This window comes from Histoplasma capsulatum, genomic scaffold, assembly GCF_000149585.1.
Source record: "Histoplasma capsulatum NAm1 scaffold_25 genomic scaffold, whole genome shotgun sequence".
Taxonomy (NCBI): Eukaryota; Fungi; Ascomycota; class Eurotiomycetes; order Onygenales; family Ajellomycetaceae; genus Histoplasma; species Histoplasma mississippiense.
This window is the reverse complement of record NW_001813958.1, coordinates 7480-8857: the sequence shown is the minus strand read 5'-3', so window position 1 is coordinate 8857 and position 1378 is coordinate 7480. Positions and strand designations below refer to the sequence as shown.

The window sequence follows — 1378 nt, the reverse complement described above, 5'->3', positions numbered from 1 at the left end:
GGACCCGCCAACGGAAGAGCCGTGCACTATCGAGGCGTGAGGTCCCCAATACCCAGGACTGTAAGCTTCCCGGGAAACCCGTGCAGTGTGTCGAAGACGACACGACCATGTCCGACACGGGTAGCTCGAGCGCACACTCCGACGATACGGACGACGACTACCGTGCGAGCAGCGAAGAGGATGATCCAACGAAACCGCCATCGAAGCGTCGCAGGCTTCCCACACCGCCATCCGACGCTGCGTCGCGCCGTCCTCGGTTTCGGATCCCAAGGGCAGCAGCCGCTGCAGGTCGTGAAGGTGCCGAACGGGAAGACAGCAGGGTGCGAACGACGACTGCGAAGGACCCTTACACGACCCCCCCGAACACTAATCATGGACCGGACACATACGCCCACTCCCGACCTCCTATTGATGACGAGACGCGTAGTTGCCCTCTTCCGTTGTTGGCCCGAGGGGAAGCCGTGATGCTTTCATCTACAGTGGCCCAAGTCGTTTTCGAGATGGTCACGGGCCGTCCAATGACCGCCTCAGATCTCGCGAGTGAGACGACAGCCGCGGCTGACACCGAGAGAGATTGCAGCGAACGGAAGGTCGAGGGTCTGGATGGGAAAAGACGTCGCTGGACTCGAGAGGAGGACAACCGTCTAATGGCCCTGAAGCGGGACGGCTTCTCTTGGCCGGAGATCGAGGAGCGGTTTCCACACAGACAGCTCGGCTCATTGCGGCAGCGATGGTGCACAAAACTTCGGAATACGCACGCAAGCAACCCTCCCACCGACAAGCTGAGGCAAGAGGGGAAATGTAAGCGCGCCCATGCGTAGAATGTGTGTGTTGCAATGGGTATTTGCTGATGCCATGCGAGCCTACCAGGTCTTGCGTCGGCTGGTGAACCCCTTCCAATATCGAAGCCGCCCACACCCCTCGAAACTTCACATCGCTATCCCGGCGGACAACCCCAACCAGCAGATGATCCGGCCACGCCGAATGCGAAACCCCGCACACCATCTCCGTCCTCAACAGTGACCGCCATGTGCCCAGTGTGCAATTCTGTGGTCGAGGTGGAGGCCTCCAGTGCGTTCCATGCCGCCAACAATCGCATGCGGGTCCGCGAGCAGCTGCGGTTCTGCGAGAAGCACCGGAAGGAAACCGCACGGCGCGAGTGGTCCCGACTTCGTTATCCCATCATTGCTTGGGACCGCCTAGATGATCGGTTGACTCAATTCCATCCTCGCCTGCGCCGGATCCTCGATGACTCCGGGTACCGCTCCCCCTATAAGAGTGTTGTGCTCAAGAAAGTGCGGAAGCATGGCAGGAAGATCCTCTCTCAGAGTGTCCTGCACAGTACCGGCTACTATGGCCTTAGAGGCCATGAGATCCT

The 1378-nt window shown here is 59.9% G+C and overlaps 1 protein-coding gene across 1 annotated transcript; it reads left to right on the top strand.

Moving 5' to 3' along the window:
* Positions 1-107: 107 nt before the first annotated feature.
* On the top strand, positions 108-1363 carry HCAG_09137 (predicted protein; the record flags this gene model as incomplete). The annotated part of the gene is made up of 3 exons (XM_001535882.1): positions 108-801; positions 871-1295; positions 1343-1363. The coding sequence occupies 3 exons, from the start codon at positions 108-110 to the stop codon at positions 1361-1363; spliced, it is 1140 nt and encodes a 379-aa protein (XP_001535932.1).
* Between the last annotated feature and the right edge of the window lie 15 nt (positions 1364-1378).